At 44.7% G+C, this 21,454-nt stretch overlaps 1 protein-coding gene across 1 annotated transcript in view; it reads left to right on the top strand.

Annotated features, from left to right (window-relative positions):
* Positions 1–15,412: 15,412 nt before the first annotated feature.
* Positions 15,413–21,454, top strand: part of LOC308457931 (chondroitin sulfate proteoglycan 4-like) — a 33,876-nt gene continuing 27,834 nt past the window's right edge. Inside the window, exons 1-2 of the mRNA XM_080972194.1 lie at positions 15,413–15,987; positions 20,767–20,930. Coding sequence (XP_080828320.1) covers positions 15,915–15,987; positions 20,767–20,930 — 237 coding nt within the window. The 5' untranslated portion in view covers positions 15,413–15,914. The remainder of the gene's footprint in view (positions 15,988–20,766; positions 20,931–21,454) is intronic.

Below are 21,454 nucleotides of genomic sequence, written 5' to 3'. Positions count from 1 at the left end.
TTTCTAGCACAGAAATAAGCTATTTTTACACAGCCTAAAAGCAAATGTTTTGAATCCAGGGATAACAAGTAACCTCTTATTTCATAGATTGTATTACAGATTGCAGTACTTCCACTGTTGGAGGCAGTGTACAGTGGTACCTCTGGTTACGTACTTAATTCGTTCCGGCGGTCCATTCTTAACCTGAAACCGTTCTTAACCTGAGGTACCACTTTAGCTAATGGGGCCTCCCACTGCTGCCGCACAATTTCTGTTCTCATCACAAGGTACTACTTCCGGGTTAGTGGAGTCTGTAACCCGAAGTGTTTGTAACCCAAGGTGTTTGTAACCCGAGGTACAACTGTACTTCTGAATGCCAGTTGCTTGAAATCACAAGTGGGGAGAGTTCTGTCCTGCTTTCAGTCTTTCCACAGGAATTTGGTTGGCCATTATGAGAACAGGATGCTATTAGCCCATGGGGCTCTTCTTATGTTCTCAGAGCTGATGAGACCAATATAGTGGGTCCAATAGTCAAGAAGGCAGTTTCTGCATGTGCTGTAGAGGGAAGTGAGGGGCAGATGGGGCTCATCAACTGGTAGCCCACCTAGGAGAAGGAAAACTCTGATCCTAAACTTCCACCGCCTTGCAGGATAGTTTCGGGAGAAGAATAGTCCAAGGAGAAAACCCTACACAAATTGGGAGTGGAGCCCCTAAGACAGTTGAATGGTGCCTTGTTCGCCTCCTTCCGGAAACTCCTGCAGTCCAGCTGGTGCCAAACATGGTCAATAGCACCAGGACAGCAAACTGAGCAGCCACACAGCTCACCTGCTCAAAGTCTTCCCCTCCCACTATGCTGACATGGATTGCATTTTCACTTAAATTGTAGTCACTATATCTAATTCTTCATAAATAGACATTAGCATCTGCAACTTTTATGCAAATATATTTCGTCCCCCCCTTTTTTTACAATGCATAAGTGACCCTTTCTATTGAAGGTAACACTATCACAGTAAGAGGATTGGGAAAAATAAACTTTAATTTCCTCTCTTATTTCCAAAACGATGTAAGTTCTGTGCTCTTCAAGCTCATAGGAAATGTACCTTTTAAAATGGACACATGGACTGAAACTCGTATCAAAGGATTCTGCCCTCTTGCATGCAAAAGGCCTATTTTGGAAGAGCAAAGCAAACAAACAAACAAACAAACAAACAAACAAACAAACTGAAAAGCTATTGAAATCCAGAAACAATATTAGCTTGCTCCTGAAGACTGAAGTACAATGGAAAAAGAGGAATGCAAGAGGGTCCCTACAGCTGTGACACATTTTCCTCCTTGTTATTTTTAGTTTTCTATTCCTGAATTTTTATTTTGGATTTCACTTGGCTTCCCCTCCTGCATCCCCTCACTCATTTATAGCTCTTCCTTATAGAGTGCATTTCATACATTCTTTCCTTTCCTCTAAAGGAAACACAGGGACTCTTTGCCAGCTTAAGGAGGACATGTTTGTCTTGGCAAAGTGAGATTCTTGCTTTAGTCTATTTAGGAAAATTGTTTATGCTTTTCAGCTTTCTAATATTCTGGGCTTCATAGAGATAAGGAGGCCTAGAGAACATTGATAAGCCAGGCTTGAAATTCTACATTGTTCTGATATTATCCTTTTGGCGGGGGGGGGGGGCAGATGAATTTTGGATGCTGGTTGCCACTTAGGGTGGTCATGTGTCCTACGTCATACTGTGCAACTGTCCCATTGTAAGTGGGACATCCCAGATTTACAAAAGCCACTCTGGCTTCTCATTCCATTCCCAAATGTCCTGTTTTGGCTCCCATGCACCGCCCGCTCCTCTTCCTCCTTCCGGAAGCGGTGCCAGCATCCGGAAGTGTGGTGCTGACTTCCGGAAGTACATTGGCTGGAAAGCTGAGCCACTGTGGCCCTCGAGGTGGCAGCAACCGGGGCAAGGGCAGGCGGGCGAAGGTGCATAAGGGCATGTCAATGGGAGGAAGCTTGGGGGGGCAGGGTCTGAGTGAGAGGGGGCATCCATCAAGGTCGTGTCCCGATTTCCCTCACTGGGATGTTGGAGGGTATGCTACTTTATAGAGAACTACCCTCTATTTGGGACGCAGGTGGTGTTGTGGGTTAAACCACAGAGCCTAGGACTTGCTGATCAGAAGGTTGGCAGTTCGAATCCCCGCGACAGGGTGAGCTCCCGTTGCTTGGTCCCTGCTCCTGTCAACCTAGCAGTTCGAAAGCACTGCAAAGTGCAAGTAGATAAATACCGTATTTTTTGCCCTATAGGACACACTTTCCCCCCTCCAAAAATGAAGGGGAAATGTGTGTGTGTCCTATGGGGCGAATGCAGACTTTCGCTGAAGCCTGGAGAGCGAGAGGGGTCGGTGCACACCGACCCCTCTCCCTCTCCAGGCTTCGCACAGCTCTCCGCAAGGCGCGGGAGCCCGGCACTGGGCTCCTGCAGCTTGCGGAGAGCTGCCTGTTCTGGGGGCTGGGCTCGGGGGAAGCTCGGGCTTCCCCTGCCCCAGCCCCGTGCCTGGGGGGGAAATAATATTTTTTTCCTTTATTTCCCCCCAAAAAAACTAGGTGCGCCTTATGGGACGGTGCGTCCTATAGGGCGAAAAATACGGTAGGTACCGCTCCAGCGGGAAGGTAAACGGCGTTTCCATTTGCTGCTCTGGTTCGCCAGTCGTGCTGGTCACATGACCCGGAAGCTGTACGCCGGCTCCCTCGGCCAATAAAGTGAGATGAGTGCCGCAACCTCAGAGTCAGCCACGACTGGACCTAATGGTCAGGGGTCTCTTTACCTTTACTTTACCCTCTATTTAGAAGTAATCATTTTTCTGGAGGGCTGTCCAGTTTAAAGAAAATGAACCACCAGAACAGAGAGCCTTCAGCAAGTTACCCATCCACAGTTGGGTACCTGCAGACTGGTCAGGCACAAAAACCACCAGGTCACAGTTGCCCCCACTTTGCCGAGTTGTGCTGTCTTTCTATTCACACTGCAGTGATTTGCAACTAAATTTGCAACTATACATATCAACTACCATGTGCAAATTTTATGCAAATCTCTGTCCTCTTTTTTCTTTCTTTTTTCCTACAATATAAGTGGTTGGACTATCTATTCCTAATTTCCACCATGCAACAAAATTTTCCACCCTATCTATTCCTAACTCCACCCTCCAACAAAACATTTGGCATTTCCAAGTGGGGATAGTGTTTCACAGCGCTACTGTCAAAATTATACTGAAAAGAAACTCCTATTCTATACAGCAATCTGCCTTATTCTACTTCGCTTCTTAGGCTGGCCTACGTATTCTGCTTAGCTCACAGCTGTTGCAATCCTTTGGCTGTTTTGCAGAGAGAACATTTTCTCCTTCATCATTTTTAAGACTATCAATGGCAATTAGCCACTGCTGGAGGTGGTTTGCCACTAAATGCTAGTTGTAGAGAATTACAGGAGGGGAGAGGGCTATTAAGCTCAGGTCCTGCTTGGCTGATGTGAAACAGGCCGCTGGAGTGGATTGGTTTGATCCAGCAGAGCTCTTATGTTCCTTGCAAGACACTTCCTGTTCCTGTCTTCTTCTTTGGTGATCACTCATAGCCAAGTAAGATAGTCTTCCATAAACACGGTTTTAACAGTGAGTCCGTAAGTGACTATGGAGGACAATTCAAGATCCACATGTCCTTCCATGGTGGGGACATAGGTTTCTGGGTGTGAGTTGATCATGGTGAGGGTTTGCCAAGCATGCCTTCCTCTTAGCACATTTCTCCTTTTCGTCCTGAGTTCGAGTGTACAGTGGTACCAGGTTAAGTACTTAATTCGTTCCGGAGGTCCGTACTTAACCTGAAACTGTTCTTAACCTGAAGCACCACTTTAGCTAATGGGGCCTCCCACTGCTGCTGCGCTGCCGGAGCACAATTTCTGTTCTCATCCTGAAGCAAAGTTCTTAACCTGAAGCACTATTTCTGGGTTAGCAGAGTCTGTAACCTGAAGTGTATGTAACCTGAAGCGTATGTAACCCGAGGTACCACTGTATTCAAAACCCATGCAGAGGGACTCTAGCTCCTTAACGTGTTCTGGAAGTAGGTTACTCTCTGTCACTATTTATTTATTCACACCCTCCAATATTCTCCCATGAAAGTAGGGACGTCCTATTCCACCACCACCACCATTTTATTATTTATACCCCAACCACCTGACTGGGTTGCCCCAGCCACTCTGGGCGGCTTCCAACATATATGAAAACATAATAAAACATTAAACATTTTAAAACTTCCCTCTACAAAGCTGCCTTCAGATGTCTTCTAAATGGTATAGTTACTTATCTCCTTGGCTCGAGAGGTTGCATAACTCCATACCCACCAACATTTCTCCGATGAAAATAGGGACGGCCTAAGGAAAAGCATGACATTCCAGGATCAAATCAGAAACCAGGATGGCTTCTGTAAATCCAGGACTGTCCCTGGAAAATAGGGACACTTGGAGGGTCTGTTTATTAACTTCCCCCCCTCAGTTTACCACTAAAGTGCTGATAGTGCTCAAACACACTGTTTCATCATTACATCAACCCTGTTAGGTTCAGAGAGTGAGTGGCCCAATGATCACTTAGTGAATTTCTTGGCTGTATAGGACTCAAACCCAGTTCTCCCCACTGCTGGTCTGGAACTCCTACTATACTAACTACAGTGGTACCTCGGGTTACATACGCTTCAGGTTACATATGCTTCAGGTTACAGACTCCGCTAACCCAGAAATAGTACCTCGGGTTAAGAACTTTGCTTCAGGATGAGAACAGAAATCGTGCTCCAGCGGTGCAGCGGCAGCAGGAGGCCCCATTAGCTAAAGTGGTACCTCAGGTTAAGAACAGTTTCAGGTTAAGAACGGACCGCCGGAACGAATTATGTACTTAACCTGAGGTACCACTGTATACTATACTGCATAATGAGTACAAATAATCATAAATGCACAATAAAAGGATATCTGGAGGGGCCCTATTGACTGATGACTTGAACCCCTGTTGTGACTAAAATACATGATTTGTCAACAATGTTATGCTGGGTGAAGTCTATTCTGTTCCCCACCCCCCCTTCGAAGTGTGTTCTCCTCAGGAAAAGCGCAACTTCATCCACAATTGGTGTAAACAATGTGACCTTCAGATAGAATGGAGCCAAAGGTCCTATGAATAGCCTTCCTTGTGAGGAAGACGGCAGAAGTACTGTTCGTTAAGACATGAAAATGACCTGAGGCTGGAAGCCTGATAAACATTTCTGCTGTTAAAAGAGTTGCTTACTTTTTTCACTTAATACATCGGGGAAGCGTCACAGAATAAAATAAAGTAGAATGAATCTACCGCTAAGGCAAATATTATTGTGCCAAGCGCATGTTGCAGAATACACCTGCAATAAGACACCATTCTGGCGTATTCATATGCACAACCTTATTCTGGAGCACTCTCAGCTAGGAACATAAAAGTTGCCATATATGAAGTCATACCACTTGTCCATCTTACTCAGTTCTGTCAGCGCTGACTGGCAGCAGACCTCCAGGATTTTAGACCGGGGTCTCTGCCAGTCCTACTTGCATGCAAAGCAGATACTCTATGGCTGAGCTCCAGGCTATGGGATTTTGAGCACTGCAATCAAAACAATAATAAAAACACGCACATTTATTTTTAAACCCTGACATAATATAGTGCGGAATTCAGTGGCCAGAATTAAAACTATTTTGTTAAGACACCCAACTATGGGCTCCATTCCTGTGATTAATGGAATGTGCTAGTTTATTTTTCCCTTGAGAATCCAAAAGGCTTAAAAAAGGATCAGAACTGAACAAAAGCATATCAATAACAGGAAGCTGTTGGTGAGAAATACCCCGATCTTCCTGTAAATTCACGTCACCGCACTCCTCAGGGACAAAGGTGCATGAACAGCATGGTAAATAATTATGATTTAATATGGGCTTTGCAATGTTGTTTACTGCACAACAACAAAAAAGAATTGTTTCTCAGGGTGCAAAGAAAAGGCAAATAATAGAAACCCATATCAATCTAATCAGGAAACGGTGATGTTATGTCTGGGTCAGCTGCTGAAAACAGATTGTAACCCATCAGGGTATCAACTAGATAGCTATACATGGATCCAAGTAAAAATATCAGTGGTAGAAAGTCTTAATGTTAAAAGGGAAGTAAGTTGGTGGTCAGGGGGTGGGGTGGGGAGGTTGAGGGTCGACTTCCTTTTGAGTGCCGAGATTGCACACAAGCACAAATAGTACTGACGAGATTGCAGCACTTCCACGAAAGGCATTTACCATATAGGTTTGGCATTTGGAGGACTAGTTTTTCAATAACCATCTTGAACTTTTGCCCAGTGCAGTGGAGGAATGTTGTGGTTTGATTGCTGGAAAAACGGTGGGAGGCAAAGAGTAAATGGTTATGCAGCTTCTGGGTCAAGGGGTCTGGACTGAGCAGGAGGTTCTGCATAAATGCAAAGCTTCGAGGATACGTCTTCGCCACAGTTCCTTGTCAGTATTCCTGTTCAGGGTTCCAGACAGCTCTTTTTACTCTCCTGACATTTCTTTTTCAATTGTCAAACTACGTTTTGTGGGCTACTGAACATATTTGGTCCTCACTGCATTTTTTGGGGTGGGGTGGGGGGAGAAACCTTATTGTTTTCAAGAGTGTTTTTGTACAAAGCCTCAGAGTTAACTGAGCAACAGACACCACCCTCTTCTTTCTGTGGCCCCATTTGGCCACAGTCTTCTGCCAGAGTTTGCCACTGGAAGGAAGCATGGTTTGATTGGCAACTGGGAACACTGGACCTAGCCTCAAATCCTTCCCCAAGGGAGAGAACCTAGCCTCAAATCCTTCCCCAGGGGATGATTTTAGGGACAAACAAGAAGTGGCAGGTTTGCTGGCTTAAACCCAAATCTTTCCCACATGTCTACAGCTGTGATGCATGTGTGTCTAGTTTTTACATTGAAAAGGGCAAATGGGTGAGGATGTTAAACTCTCCCCTTCCTGCAGCACACTAAATAGGATTGTGAGCATATTTTAGCTTGTTTTTGCTGTTTAATTTACAGGGCATGGAAAAACAATAAATGGAAAAACAGCACAGAACTGGAAAGGACTGGAGCATTTCCACATCACACGATGGCTACTGAATGTATAGACAACTGCCTTATCTGAAAAACTAACAAAAAAGATGCTTGCCCTGAACAGTGCAAGTGATGTGCATGATTTTGTTGAAATATGGTACCCTTTTGTAAGCTATTCAAATGAACATTCCCACCAAACTCACAAACAAACTTATGGCAAAATCTGATAAACCAATCTTCTGTTCCTGGGTAGGTGGGGAAGTGTGGGGAAATCTAATTTTGTTTATATTTTGTTGAAAAATCAATAGCAATTTGTTTTAGAAAAGAAAGCAAGCTGCATTTTACCAGCTAAACAAAAATACGCTGCTGAGATCTGCTAAGATGTAAGGCGTGTGGTCCACTTTGTAGTGCATACATGAGTTTCTCTCATTTCTTTAGCAGTGAGTGATGAAACCTTAATACATGGTTAAATTGTTGAATTACTTAAATTTAATAATTAAATGCACTTTCAAACATTGTGCTGTGTCACTTTGTTCTCACAAACTCTGCGTACCAAAAAGAAGAAAGAAAAGCATTTAAAAAAAAAAATCTGTGGGGTCTTGCATCATTACTTTATCCAGCTTCTTTCCCAAAATATTTTGGAGATAATCACGCAAGCAGTTATGTAAAGGCCACTTAGAACAATGCAGTCTTTGTGAAGAAGTCTGGGAAAAAAATAACTTGTGCAGAAAATAATCCTAGCCTGGTCTGTCAGATTGTAAAGCTTAAGTCTGTTCAGGTCAGCATCAGTTTTAGGATGAGAGGCTTTTATCCACAGGTTTTGAAGAAAAAAATCCACAATGAATTTCCCACCCAGTGTCACTACTGCAGAAATGAGTCAACATTCTATGAAAGAATGCTAAGTATTAGCATCTGAAAAACAAATTTTCACTGAAGAGGTTTTGACTGAAGATTTACGATATACGTGAAGGAGCGTCTCCACCCCCACCATTCAGCCTGGACATTGAGATCCAGCTCCAAGGGCCTTCTGGTGGTACCCTCACTGTGAGAAGTGAAGTTACAGTGAACCAGGCAGAGGGCCTTCTTGGTGGTGCCCACCCTGTGGAATACCCTCCCATTAGATGTCAAGAAAATAAAGAACGTTCCGAACACATCTGAAGGCAGCCCTTCATTTTAACATTACTACTATCCTGCAAAGGATTCTGTGCTCTTCAAAAATGCCTGTGTCCCCTCTTGAACTTCTTATCACCCTGTTTGCAATGGATGCATTGTGAGAATTGGACATGAAGGAACATCTGGATTTGCTATAGCCAGGGATGGGGAGAAATTTGGTTCAGTTCATATTTTACCCAGTTGTCATTTCCCAAAACGATACATGAACTGAAATGCAGCTAACTTTTGAAATTCACATTTCTCTTAATGTAGTTCTCCAACAAAAAATACGTACCAAAATGCATATATTAGTGGGCAGTTTGCATAGAAATGCATACATTGATGAAAATAACTGGAAAATGCATTGTATGAAAATGCACTGTATAAAGTTGAAAAACTTGAAATAGAAACTTGATTCATCAATCCCTTGATACAGCAAATGTAGAGCTTGTTCAAAAGACAGAGGAAATGTCTATACTTCCTGTCAGGCTTATTAGCGGTGGTCTTGCGGTGGGCTAGAAAGACCACTAGTCAACTAGAAAGCAGCTTCTGACATCAACTGACACGCTGAAGAAACACGTAGTTAGGGTTGTGGTACAATGTTCTGAAATAGCTAGCAGGTTTGCTAAAAGTCACAGCTGTCCACTGAATCTGCAAAACAAGTTTTGATGTTCAAAAATTTCTGTAGTCTCCTTGAGATTTGGCAGCATGCACACTCAGGTTTGTTTATACAGTATGTCATGAAGACTTCAAAATCCATAATACACGGCAACTGTGATTAATCATACTCCAATAATTCCAGGGTGACATTCATGAAGTTCACTGGGTAAGCTTAGGCTAGTCACCATCTCAGTCAACATACCTCACAGGATTGTTGCGAGCATTAAAAAAGGGGAGAACAATGCATGTTACTTTCAGCTCCATGGAAGGAAGGTGGGTTGTGAGTGTAATTTTATTGATTAGAACAGTGGTTCCCAAAGTGGAGTCAGGATCATCACATTTCTTCACTGGAAACACATGCTTCCACCAGTCTCTGAGGAAAGCAATGAAACCAATTCAATTCACATGCCCTCCACTCTGCCTTACTAGGAACTAAATTTTCTTTCACGACCAATTTTCTGCCAAATGCAATTTATTCCTTCCAACTGAAAGCTCTTTTAATAGGATGAAGCAGAAATGCCTATTATAATGAAATAAAGGCTAAATGCCTGTTATAATGAAATGAAAACCCACGCAAATTAGATTCAAGAAACTGCAGCTATTAGCTTTAATATTTCCCCTCCGAGACAACACAAAGCAAAAATATTGGCGCAATCCATAAGAAACACACATAGCACATAGCAGCTGTAGGGTTTTTTTAAAAAATAAAATAACACCGGCATTTCTATATGACTGCATAACAATTACAACACCAGAGAATGCATATATTTGTCATGCTGAGCATTAAAACCACAGTACTATTTCACTGCAACAGAAAATGCCTATTTAAAGTACTTGCTTAAGTACTTGAATGTTATGAGCTGTTTGTTTCACACACAGAATCTCCAACATGCTAGTATTCACTGACCTCCTATGCCTATGAGGGCTTTCCCATTCATTTTGATGAAGGAAGATTATCCATGTTTCACTGAGTACATACATAGTATGCTCCCTCCATTACAATGAATGGGAAGACAAATATGCTAAAAATCAAGGTACGGTATTCAACAAAATTTCACTCGGAGCAGATACACTGACATTAATGATGATGGATAAGTAAGGCCATTAAATTTAATGGAGCTTATATGAGTAAATTGTAGTTGACTGCTGCTCCATATATTGTTGCACCCCACACAAATCTGAGTGGTGTGAGATTCCAGGGGCTACTCAGGGTTTGTTTTTCCATTTGAGACTGAGGCACAAGCAGAGAATGTGGTGTCTTTATGATATATGGCATATTGTAGAATTATATATATATATATTATAATAGTGTAGAATATATCAACCACAGAACCTTAATTGCATAATAATAATAATAATAAATAATACTAAAGGAGTTTAAAGGACAGTTCCAAAAGCAGCAGAAATCTCTATACCAACAAAACATATCGACTTGAGAGAAAAGAGACGGAATATACCGTATTTTTCACCCTATAAGACGCACCAGACCATAAGACGCACCTAGTTTTTGGAGGTGGAAAACAAGAAAAAAAATATTCTGAATCCCAGAAGCCAGAACAGCAAGAGGGATTGCTGCACAGTGAAAGCAGCTGTTCTGGCTTCTGGGATAGCTGCACAGCCTGCATTCGCTCCATAAGACGCACAAACATTTCCCCTTACTTTTTAGGAGGGAAAAAGTGAGTCTTATAGAGCAAAAAATACGGTAGCTCTTTTTCAAAACTGTTGGACACTTTTCACTTATGAAGATGGAACATGGATATTGCTAAGTGCAAGGTAAAGGTAATTAAGTCCAATTGCGAACGACTCTGGGGTTGTGACGCTCATCTTGCTTTACAGGCTGAGGGAGCCAGCATTTGTCCGCTTCTGCAGACAGTTTTTCTGGGTCATGTGACCAGCATGACTAAGCCGCTTTTGGCAAAACCAGAGCAGCGCATGGAAACGCTGTTTACCTTCCCACCAGAGTGGTACCTATTTATCTACTTGCACTGTGTGCTTTCGAACTGTTAGGTGGGCAGGAGCTAAGACTGAACAACAGGAGCTCACCCCGTCGCAGGGATTCAAACTGCCAACCTTACAACTGGCAAGCCCAAGATGCACAGTAGTTTAACCCACAGCGTCACCTGCGTCCCTCATTGCTAAGTGTAGGAATTTTCAAATGTTTTTAACTGAGCTAACTGTAAAAGGCATTGGATTGGTATATAAAAAGGTGAAAGGTAAAGGACCCCTGGATGGTTAAGTCCAGTCAAAGGCGACTATGGGGCGTGGCGTTCATCTCACTTTCAGACTGAGGGAGCCGGTGTTTGTCTGCAGACAGCTTTCCAGCATGACTAAACTGCTTCTGGTGCAATGGAACACCACGATGGAAACCAGAACACACAGAAATGCCGTTTACCTTCCCACCACAGCAGTACCTATTTATTTACTTGCACTTTGACGTGCTTTCGAAATGCTAAGTTGGCAGGAGCTGGGACAGAGCAACGAGAGCTCACCCCATCATGGGGATTCGAACTGCCGACCTTCTGATCAGCAAGCCCAAGAGGCCCAATGGTTTAGACCACAGCACCACCTGGGCTCAGAAGAAAGGATCTGGTATTTATGACTTTGATGCCAACTCAGGTGCTTTAAAATATGACTAGCCATGAAGGCATGTTTCACCTCCATTCCTGGAGACAATATTCCTCTGAAAGCCATTGTTGGGAATTGCAACTGGGCAGAGTGCTGTTGGGCTATGCTCAGGTCTTGCTTGTGGGCTTCCCAGAAGCATCTGTTGGGCCACTGCAAGAACAGGATGCTGGACTAGGTCACAGAATTACAGAGCTGGGAGGGACCCCAACAGTAGTCCAATCCCTGCAATGCAGGAAACCTGCCCACAGCCACCCCAGGGTGGGATCGAACCACCAACCTTCTGGTTAACAGCCAGATGCACTAACCCATTGTGCCACAGGATACATCCTTCCTTTTTATTACATTGTTTGGAATTATGTTATTTATTATATTTATCGTGAAACATTGTTAGTTATAAATTTGCTTGGTGTAATGTTGTAATGTTTGATGTTTCTTTTAAGGTTTACTTCTCCCTCCCGCCCCCCAGCAAAGTGCATTTAATTTAATTAAATTGAGATGAATATCTGCCTGGGCTCAAGGATGCTATTTTAGAAGTTCACTATTATCCAACAGGACAAAACTGAAATGCAATGTCATGCAACAAATACGTTGTTACGAACACACTTTTCATAACACTTTTTGCTTTGTTTTGTTACAGACACACTATTCTATCTGCTTTAAAAAGAAGAAAAGTATTGTTTTATACTACTACATCATGGTTTTCAGCCTTGGATCGCCCTCCAGTGGTAATAGTGCCCTATATCACAACGATGGGGTTTTAACTTCAGATATAAATTTGCTACTGCAGAACGTTTGTGTGTAGCATAACTGAACAGGCTGCCGAGCAGAAATAAATCCCTCTCCATGGCGACTGCTCCTCATTGAAAAAGAAAAGACTTAGAAAGTATACCATGGATACTTCAACAATTGCCAGTGTTGTCTTAAAGGTAAAGGTAAAGGGACCCCTGAGAGTTAGGTCCAGTCGCGGACGACTCTGGGACTGCACGCTCATCTCACTTTATTGGCTGAGGGAGCCGGTGTACAGCTTCCGGGTCATGCAGCCAGCATGACTAAACCACTTCTGGCAAACCCAAGCAGCGCACGGAAACGCCGTTTATGGTACCTATTTATCTACTTGCACTTTGATGTGCTTTCAAACTGCTAGGTTGGCAGGAGCAGGGACTGAGCAATGGGAGCTCACCCCATTGCGGGGATTCGAACCGCCGACCTTCTGATCGGCAAGCCCTAGGCTCAGTGGTTTAGACCACAGCACCACCCGCGGCCCTAGTGTTGTCTTAGGGAGGCCTACTTTCCACTTTTGAGAACCGTGAATATAATGTATAACATGCAAATACTTTTCAGAATTTGCAAATCATTATTTGTATCCAAAAACTATGAAGAGCCCTGTGGCACCTTAAAGACCAAGAAGTCTATTATGGCATAAGCTTTCATGGACTAGAGTCTCTCCATCATCAGATGCATGAAGTGTCATCCTGAGCTACAACTGTAGAGGATTTGCATGTGTGTGGATAGATCTATCTACAGGTAAGAATGAATGAATCTCTTTTCATTTTCTTCAAGCCTCACATTCCCCTCACCTCCCAGAAAACGTGTATATACATATACCTATAAGTCAGGGTTAATACTTCATGCATCTGACAAACAGGACAATAGTTAATGTAAGTTAATGTCATAATTTTGTTAAGTCTTTAAAGTGCCACAAGACACTTGCAAAAAACAGGCTAGCAGGGCTGCCCCTCTGGAAATTGTTGTTTGTAGACACTAAACCACTGTTTGCTTCAGTTCAATGGGCTCAGACAGTCATCAAATCTAAACCACAGAAAAGAGTGTTTGCTCATTTTATATTGGCTCCTGGAAGATATATTAATGTCAGAGAGACTGAACTGAATCAAGTAAAGCTCAGTTAAGAGTGACCAATTCACACAGTTGTTGTCCTGCTCTACAAAGAACAAACGCGATTTATGAGATTATAGTTAGAACCAGTGAAACGTCACAGATTAATTGAAAGCAGAGTATAATCCCACAAATAGCTACGAGCAAATGAGCTTTAAAAAAGGAATCCAGTACTAAGCCTGACACTTGAGGGTTGCTTGTCGCACAATAGCATTAATTTGGGCTAAAACATTTAGGCTGCAATCTTATAGACCAAGGGTGCCAACTTGAATAAAATATTGGATGGGCCAGGTAAGCCCCACCTCACATAACTGATCACATGATGTGGTACACACACACCATTTGAATGGCAATGCCTATAAACTCCGTGGGGACCCAGTCCCCTCAAATAATTTATTGGGCGGTGGGCTGGGAGTTGGCTCCTATTATGTGGTGCTTATTTCTGAGCAGAAATGCATCAGAATGCAGCAACAAATTGGTTAGACTTATTTTTTTAAAAATGTTGATTTTTAAAAATTGAATTATTTTTAATGCACATACTCATGAAAACCATGGGGGGCAGTTATCACAGAAGAGGCATCTGCCTGCCCCCACCCCAGAGTTCACCTTCTCCTTCAGAATTATTTTGTATCCACAAGAAATCTTATGTCAATTTAATAGGTTGCTTAACTGATTAATCAGTTAGAAACCTGGGCAACTGATGGACTGAGAAGTATTTAATCTGGTGACAGCTTTAGTATGAACATAGTGGAAGGTGCATAAGGATGGGAGATTCTTCATGAATTGTGAGAAAAGCAACTGTACAGTGGCACCTCTGGTTACGTACTTAATTCGTTCCAGAGGTCCGTTCTTAACCTGAAACTGTTCTTAACCTGAAGCACCACTTTAGTTAATGGGGCCGCCCGCTGCTGCCACGCCACCGCTGCATGATTTCTGTTCCCATCCTGAAGCAAAGTTCTTAACCCCGAGGTACTATTTCTGGGTTAGCGGAGTCTGTAACCTGAAGCATATGTAACCTGAGGTACCACTGTATAAAGATAAATGACACTGGCTGCTTTGAACCACCTGAATTCAAATTATTATTATTATTATTATTATTATTATTATTATTGCCCTTTACAGTCTGTTACATATTGTTGAGCAGGGACAAGCAGATGATCAACAGTGATTTACCAGTGGGCTACATTCAGCTATCTAGTGCAGAGGTTTTCAACCTTTTTGATTCCATGGCTCCCTTGACCAACTACAGTGGTAACCCGGTTTAAGAACAGTCCTATTTACGAACAATTTGGTTTAAGAACTCCGCAAAACCGGAAGTAGTGTCCTGGTTTGCCAACTTTACCTTGGTCTAAGAACCAACAGTGGAAGGGCACCGGGAGGCCTCATTAGGGAAAGCGCACCTCGGTTTAAGGACGGTTTTGGTTTAAGAACAGACTTCTGGAACGGATTAAGTTCGTAAACCGAGGTACCACTGTACATTCTTTCTGTGGCACCCCTGTGGGGCTCAGGAGCCCAGTTATGTCACCCCTTGCCTGCAGAGCTGGCAGCCCCTCACCCTGTTTTGAACACCCTTCTTTGTGGAGTGTTCCCTCAGCCTCCTCTCCTTGGGAGTCCTCTGGGCAGCCGCTGCTGCCGCCCCGGTCTCTGAGCTTCCTCCCTACCACAAAGAGAGGTGCCTCCTTCCACTGCCCCACAGGGGTGTGGGACTGGACGTGCTGTTGGGAATGGACAGACAACAGCAAGGGCTGGAGGACTTGTGGCTAGGCTCCCTCGCCTGCTTGCTTACTCCGAAGCCACCTCAGCTCCTGGCAACCAGCGCCCCCTGGCCAGCCCCAGAGGCACCATTCGCCCAGGGAGCTTGTAACCAGGGCTGCTGCAACAAACAGCTGTGCAAGCCTTTGGGAGGCAAAGATTCAAGAGGGCATCAGAGGAGAGAGGGAAGGAAAGAGGCCCAGAGGCCAGTGTTGTCCATGGCACCCCTGACCATCAATGTTGCCCGTGGCACCCCTGACCCCACGGTACCAAGTTGAAAACCACTGCTCTAGTGAACAACCCACAACTGAGGCTGTAACTTTGCAACCTGTTGCTCTCCCAGTAACACTCTGTCCAGCCACGCTGTAGTGTTTTATTATAAGAGGACGGTGATGATAACAGTAACAACAGGATGCCACCTCCTTTGACTTAGCTCCCTTTAGAACCAGGCTTGCCCTTACAAGAAGAAAAGGTTCCGGGGCTGAGCCCAGGCCCAAACGCAGTCCAGAAGTGTAGCCAATCTGTTCTGGGAAAGACCTGGCGAGGAGGACCATCTCTGCACCGCCCGCCCGCCCCGCTCTCCCCCTTTCCTCGCCCCTCTGCTGTGTAACCTGACCTGAGCAACCAGCCCGCCAGCAGCAGAGGCGGCAGCTGTCGGCGGGCGGAGCTCCCACTCCCTGGCGCTGCAAGCGGGCGCCGCTCCCGGGGGCCTCCCGTCGCCTGCTCCCCTTTCCCCGGAGACGGGGCGGCATGGCCCCGGGCTGGGCTTCAGGGAGCGCCCTACTGTTGCTGCTGCTCTCCGTTAGCCCAGAGGCGCTGGCAGGTAGGACAAGAAACCACGCTGCCCCGTTCCCGCGACACCCCCTTTCCCCGCCGTCGCAAAAAAAGTCCGGGGACGAGGAGGGAAGGTGGGGGCTGCGCGGGCGGATCTGAGCCGCGCGGCTTCTACGGGGTTGCAGAGCTACCTTTGCCGAGGGCTCGCTCGGCTCCTCCCTTTGGCTCCCCGCTCTGCGCTCCCACCCGTCGGCCTCTGCGAGCGATTGGCCAGTCCCCGTTGCATTTTGCAAGAATGCAGTGCATGGCGCAGGCTGGCCCTCGAGGGCTGCGGCTCGTGCCCGCTGTAGCCTGGCAGCGGACCCTCGGCTGGAGGAGGCGGGAGGGGAAGGCGCGCACGAAATGATAGTTTGGGGGCACGATGCGTGCCTGTTGTGGCGCGCGAGCCTGGTGCCAGGTGCCCAGGCTTGTAATCGAAGTTAAAAGAAAACAAAAGAAAACGCACGTCTCTCCTGGGAGCTTCAACAAGTTTTACAACCAAACCAATCTGCAGCTCGGCTGTATAGTATTGTTAATGCCAATAGTTTTGGATGCAAAACTTCTTACTAAAATGGGAGATTGGATAAATAGACACACACACCAGTGCGGAAGCAAAACTTGATTTGTAAACCGGGACCTTAATCTCAGGTATTTAGGAGGAAGCCTAGTAGTGGGAAGTTGCACTCTGCACGTGTTCAGATGCATTACATTGCTTCTCGTGCTCAAAGACTAAGACCTGACATAATAACTAATTTCTGGAGTAGAATCCTGCTAGAACCTGAGAAATAATCGGCTGAGCCAAACAGTGGACAGAGATGGCAAGTGCTCTCTCTCTCTCTCTCCCCCCCCCCCCCCATTCTGGTACTTCGGTTGCCTTTCGACAACCGAGGATGATATCAACGTCATCAGCAGTGGAATGCAATGAAGTGACTACCACCTTTTTGCAGTGTATCAGCATGTAGCACAGTGCATTACGTTGGCTACATCATTAAGTGGTTGGCCAAGGCAAACAGCAGTTTTCAAGTTTGGAAACCCATGTACCAGGCGAGATGTTGACATGATTTTCTCCTGCATTACACTATACCTGCCCCCCCCCCCCCCGTCAGTGCCCTTTTATTGGACAAGTTGTGTTAGCAAGATTAGCAAGTATTTGAGTTTCATAGGACTCTACCTAATGGATAACTTTGTGCAACTTCAAGATTATTTACCTTGCCAGGTAAGTCCCCTAAAAGCCATACTTTGAAGCAATCTGAGGCTTTTGGAATTACTTCAGAGTAGTCTTCAACAGGATGACATCAGGCTTAAGGCAAGTGCTCTGTTCAAACTGGTTTGCAGACTGAGCTGTTCATCTTGCAGTTCTCCATTCCAGGAAAAGAACTTGCAGGATCAGATTTCTGAATAATTAGATTCTAAATTAATTCATGCTGAGCCTTACAGTATGATAGATGAGGCTTTAGCTATTTGACCATAAAGGACAGAAGATGTATTGCCTCTTTGATCTTTAGTATTTATGCTGCATTTTTTTTTTAAATCACACATCATTAAAAGGTTTTGGAAGCAAATCAAAACAGTTGAAATCAATAGTAGTTTTTTCATTGACAGTAATGGGATTTAGATTGCACACTTTGGACGTGATTCAGAGGTACATGCCTGTAGCACATCAAATATATTTTCTGCTTTTCCCAATCAGTCAGAAGCTTCCTCCCCAGCCCTATACCTCAAATTGGCTTTTAAAACATCATTGAAAAAAGAGCATTGTGGATTTCTATTATGAGAGTTGCTGATAGGAAAATTGGCTGTAGTAAATAGGCAAGTTACTGTTTTATTAATTCACACTAGACGATCAAGTGCTTACAAATGGGTGTTATGTGGCACCTGTATTAGTGCCAATTCCGCTGATCAAAGCAGTCAAATGGGTACACGTAGGTCAGACGATCTCGTAGGTGAACTGCTCCCAAGTTGTTAAGGGCATTATATACTAATAGTAACATCTTGGGGTCGCAGGTGGCACTGTGGGTTAAACCACGGAGCCTAGGACTTGCCGATCAGAAGGTCGGTGGTTCGAATCCCCACGACGGGGTGAGCTCCCATTACTCCTGCCAACCTAGCAGTTTGAAAGGACGAAGTGCAAGTAGATAAATAGGTACTGCTCCGGCGGGAAGGTAAATGGCGTTTCCGTGCGCTGCTCTGGTTTGCCAGTAGTGGCTTAGTCATGCTGGCCACATGACCAGGAAGCTGTACGCTGGCTCCCTCAGCCAATAAATCGAGATGAGCACCGCAACCCCAGAGTCGGTCATGACTGGACCTAACGAACAGGGGTCCCTTTACCTTATCTAACACCTTGAGCGCAATCTGGTAGCAAATGGGCAGCTCTCTGAGCACAGGTGTTCTATACGCTACAAGGCCTCATCTGTGCTGCAGCATTCTGCACTAACTGCAGCTTCTGGATGAAGCGTGAGGGAAGCCCCACATAAAGCACATTGCAGTAATCCCGTCTGGAAGCAAACCAACACATGAACTACTGTGACAAGGCTTTCCAAGAATGGCCATAGCTGTCAAGCCAGGCTCAGTTGGTAAAAGGCACTTCTAGCCATTGAGGCTACCTGAGCCTCTCTGGTGACACACCTGGAGCCAGAAGCACCCCCAAACTGTGAAGCTGTTCCTTCAGGGTGTGCACAACCCTATCCAGAGTAGGCAACTGGCCAATTTTCTTCAGCCAAATTGATACCTTGTGTTAGAACGCCTTAGCACTAAAACGGAAGACAGAAGTGCCTGGCGTGCTCTGGTCCATGGGGTCACGAAGAGTCGGACACGACTAAACGACTAAACAACAACAGCACTAAAACGAACCAAAAATGTCACAGGTAGGGATGTAAGATGGCATAGTTTTTCTCCACCCTATATTAATTGTATGTTACAAGGCATTTGCAACCCTGTGAACATTTGCTGAGGTTTAAGACCCACTGAATTTTCCTGGACCCTATTTTTGGATAGGCATCCCCAGGATTGCTTTGTAAACGTTTTCATTTGAGTATTTTAGATTTTTTTATTTCTTCTTTGCTGTTACTTTAAAACATGCTAGAATGATGTTTGAAGTCCACTTTGGTTGTGCAGGAGGACCAGGCAGGTAAACCTGAGGCAGCTTGGTTGGATGTGCCACTCTAGGGCTGAGAGTGCCTTTCGTCTCCTCAATCCCAGCCAGGGGAACTGGATTTGTGACACACAACTCCCAGAGCTGTTGTTTTCATATATGGAGACCACTTTCAGCTCTTCTTTGTGTTGCAACCAAAACAGCAGAGAGGCTTCCTCTCGCACCTTACGGACTAACATGAGCCAGGTGCACATTGTATGCACACAGGTACACATCTGGGCAGGCTTCAAGCTTGAGGGGCCCTGGGCCTAGTTCCCTTGTAACCTGGGCCAGTCCTCTGTGGGCTGTAATGTAATATAAGCCTGTAATAGATGCTGGGGAACCACCATTTTTATTTCCTTCAATGCCCCTGACATTTTTCCACTGGAGGTAAAACAGCTGCAGGTGGCAGGCAACCTCTCTCTCTCGAAGCGCTGATTACTGTTATTATGGTAGTGTTTTGGAGATTTGTGAATGCCATTCATTTGCAACGTACTCACTAGAGGGTTTTATTATCCTGGTTGCTGTTATGCAGTAAAAAAAATCCGTTCAGAGCTATAAGGTGCAGCTACATCGTTAACCATTCTCCTAACAAACAGCTTTTGTGAGAGCTATAAAACAAGTAAACTAACCGAGGCATGATTATTTAGGAGACCACCTTTCGCCACATACTTGTAATCTCCTCTGTCTTCTGTGAGAGAAAATGAAATAGCACAGAAAAGAAATGGTTGTAAAGCGCTTTGCACATATAAAGGCCGCATCGTATATGATAAAAAATAAATTGCTGCCCATATTTCAAATGCGTTGTATTTCAAAACCTACCTGCTTGGCTTTCAGACAGTCTTTGGGAGAGTTAAATCAGAAACAGATGGGGAAATGAGATTGGTGGGGTTTATTTTGTTTTTCTGAGGTTATTTGACCCAAGTCTTTGGGGTGGCTGGTTGATAAATAAAATTCATTAAAAACATGATGCATTATGCCTATATATATTTGACTAAAAGAAGAAACAATTTATTTCCTTTTAACTCATGTAACCAGATGTGAGCTGTGGCCAAGCAGATTTCTTTTTTGTTTGTCTAAGCACAACATCGCAGTAGAGACTGAACCATGGTTACAGTTCAGAAGTAATGGGGAATTGTGGTTCTGCAAACCTGGTTGTCTTGCAGTGAATCCAAGGACTGAGCTCCACATTCTGGAAAAGGATTCTACCATTTCTGAATGCCAGTGGTGGTGTGCATGGAGGAAAGGTCCTGATTAACCACATCTCCTTGTTCATGGGAAGCTATTATGGCAAGGAGAATACTAACCTAGGTTTCTTCTCAGCATGCTAATCTCCTCTGTGCTACCTGGCCCTACCTGCTTCTGAACCCTCTTTCTGTTCTTCCTTGTTTGACAAAAGCTGCCACTCTAGAAACTTCCACTCCTCAAGCCTGTCAGGATTAGGGAGCTCACCTCATCACAACCTATGCTGTTAATGGTGGTAGAGTGTGGAACACAAACATAGTAAACATTGTGCAAGCCATAAAGCTTGTGAACTGGGAGGAAGAATGAATTCTGCACATTTTTTACTGCTAGGTGTACCATCTGCATATAATGTGTGGAATCCATTATTTATAGGCAAGCGTGCAATAATGTTCTCTTCTGATCTTTGCTTTTTAGTATCATTTTACGGCGAAAGCTATGTGCATTTAAACATTGCCGAATCGTCCCCAACAACTTCACTGAAATTACGTTTTCAAACAAGCAGACCAGACGGGTTACTTTTTCTCGCTGCAGGAAAAGACATTTATTTTTTGGTGGAACTACATTCCGGAAATGTGCAGGTAAGATTCTGTGCGAACAAAGGTGTCTTATGAGCCAGACAATTTGCCTGTCTAACTAAGCACTGCCAATTTTGAAGGAACAGAAGGTCCTCCGCGACAAAAATTACATATGCCAGCACTGGTAAAACCAAAAAACGACCCGAACTTTCCATTTCCTTTTGATTGTGGCTCGTTTGCTTTGGTTTTGGCAGTGGCTCTCCAAGGTCTGAGGCAGGGACATTCTCCAGCAAGACCACCAGGAGGAGCTGTTGTTGGAGGTGCAGTGCTGTGGAACTACCCTCCCAACGCTGGCATTGCTGCTTCTTACCTGGACTATGTGGGAAGGGGGCAAGGTATCAGCAGGGTCCAGGGACAAGAGTGCTGGATTGATTCTGCCAGTGGGCCATGCAGCCTGACCTTGCCATAGCTCTGCTTTGCCCACACACCATTCAGGTAAGCAGCAATGGTGCTGGCAGCAGGGGGGTAGTTCCACGGCACCGTCTTACCAGTTTGGCCATTCCTGAAGGCCATTGAGATCCTTTTTA

The sequence above is a fragment of the Podarcis pityusensis genome (genome assembly GCF_964106645.2).
Source record: "Podarcis pityusensis genome assembly, chromosome: 11".
Lineage (NCBI taxonomy): Eukaryota > Metazoa > Chordata > Lepidosauria > Squamata > Lacertidae > Podarcis > Podarcis pityusensis.
The sequence above is the reverse complement of the archived record's forward strand: the minus strand, read 5'-3'. Positions and strand labels throughout refer to the sequence as shown.